The sequence below is a fragment of the Equus quagga genome, unplaced genomic scaffold (assembly GCF_021613505.1).
Source record: "Equus quagga isolate Etosha38 unplaced genomic scaffold, UCLA_HA_Equagga_1.0 72825_RagTag, whole genome shotgun sequence".
Classification (NCBI taxonomy): domain Eukaryota; kingdom Metazoa; phylum Chordata; class Mammalia; order Perissodactyla; family Equidae; genus Equus; species Equus quagga.
The window spans coordinates 593-1,639 of NW_025802562.1; the positions used below are offsets into that span (position 1 = coordinate 593).

General features: G+C 60.9%; 1 protein-coding gene across 1 annotated transcript in view; it reads right to left on the bottom strand.

The window, feature by feature from the left end:
* Positions 1 to 1,047, bottom strand: part of LOC124234197 (intestinal-type alkaline phosphatase-like) — a gene marked incomplete at its 3' end in the record, with an annotated part of 2,745 nt that overhangs the window by 448 nt on the left and 1,250 nt on the right. The window contains exons 5-9 of the mRNA XM_046651443.1: positions 1,010 to 1,045; positions 843 to 915; positions 573 to 707; positions 301 to 492; positions 7 to 79 (exon numbers count right to left, since the gene is read on the bottom strand). Of these exons, the coding sequence (XP_046507399.1) occupies positions 7 to 79; positions 301 to 492; positions 573 to 707; positions 843 to 915; positions 1,010 to 1,045 (509 nt within the window). The remainder of the gene's footprint in view (positions 1 to 6; positions 80 to 300; positions 493 to 572; positions 708 to 842; positions 916 to 1,009; positions 1,046 to 1,047) is intronic.

Here is a 1,047-nt window from a genome sequence, read left to right on the forward strand (position 1 = left end):
CTGAGCACATAGCCTGGGCCATTGCCATACAGGATGGAGGTGTAGGCCTTGCCATCGGAGGCCTTGCTGGGGGCCAGCCCTGCAGGAGAGGGGCCCTGTGATAGCGCTCACCACAGCGTGTGCAGCGCCCCCTGTGTGCTAAGACCAGGTACTTCGTGCCTGGTCACTGGCTTAATCCTCTCAAGAACCCTACAAGGCAGTTGCTGTGATGACCCCATTGGCAGATGAGGAAACTGAGGCTCAGAGCAATTTGCACCATATAATTTAGGAAACAGCAACTGTCACCCTCCCTGGACCCACCTAAAATGGAGCTCCCACGCAGTGTGTAGCCACCAAAAGAGAAGACGTGAGAGTGGTCAGCGGTGACAAGGGTCAGTGTGTCCTCCTCACTTGTGAGCTGGCTGGCTTTGTCAATGGCATCATCGAACATGGTGGCGTCGGTCAGTGCTAGGTAAGCGGTTCCAGCATGGTGACCATGGTCGATGCGGCCCCCTAGGGAGGACACGTGGGAGGTAGGTGATGCCCAGCCTGCCTGCCCCCCTCTGCTCAGGGAGGGGCTGCCACTCACTCACCCTCCACGAAGAGGTAGAAGCCACTGGGGTTCCTGCTCAGCACACGCAGGGCCGCCTCGGTCATCTCTGTCAGGGATGGGTCCAGGGTGAGGTCTCGATGGGCCTCATATTGCATGTCCTCTGGCTCAAAGAGGCCTGTGGGAAAGGGGATTTGGGTGACGGGCAGGCTGGAGAGTGGCAGGATCCATGGCAGCCATGTGTCTGTGCAGGCATGGCCATGTGAGGACCCGGGGGTCCAGGGCAGGCTGGTGGGGTGGGTGGGGTCATTACCCATGAGGTGTGTCACAGAGGGGTCCTGGGACGCCTGGATGAGCGCCGTGCGGTTCCACACATACTGGGCACCCTGGGAGGGGCAGAACCAGACCTCAGCCCGTGGCCCTACGACCTGCAGCCCTGCCCTTGTCCCTGCTAGCCCTGCACCCACGAGCCCCCATCACCTGGTACTTGGCCAGCCACTCCTGCACCAGGTTCCGCT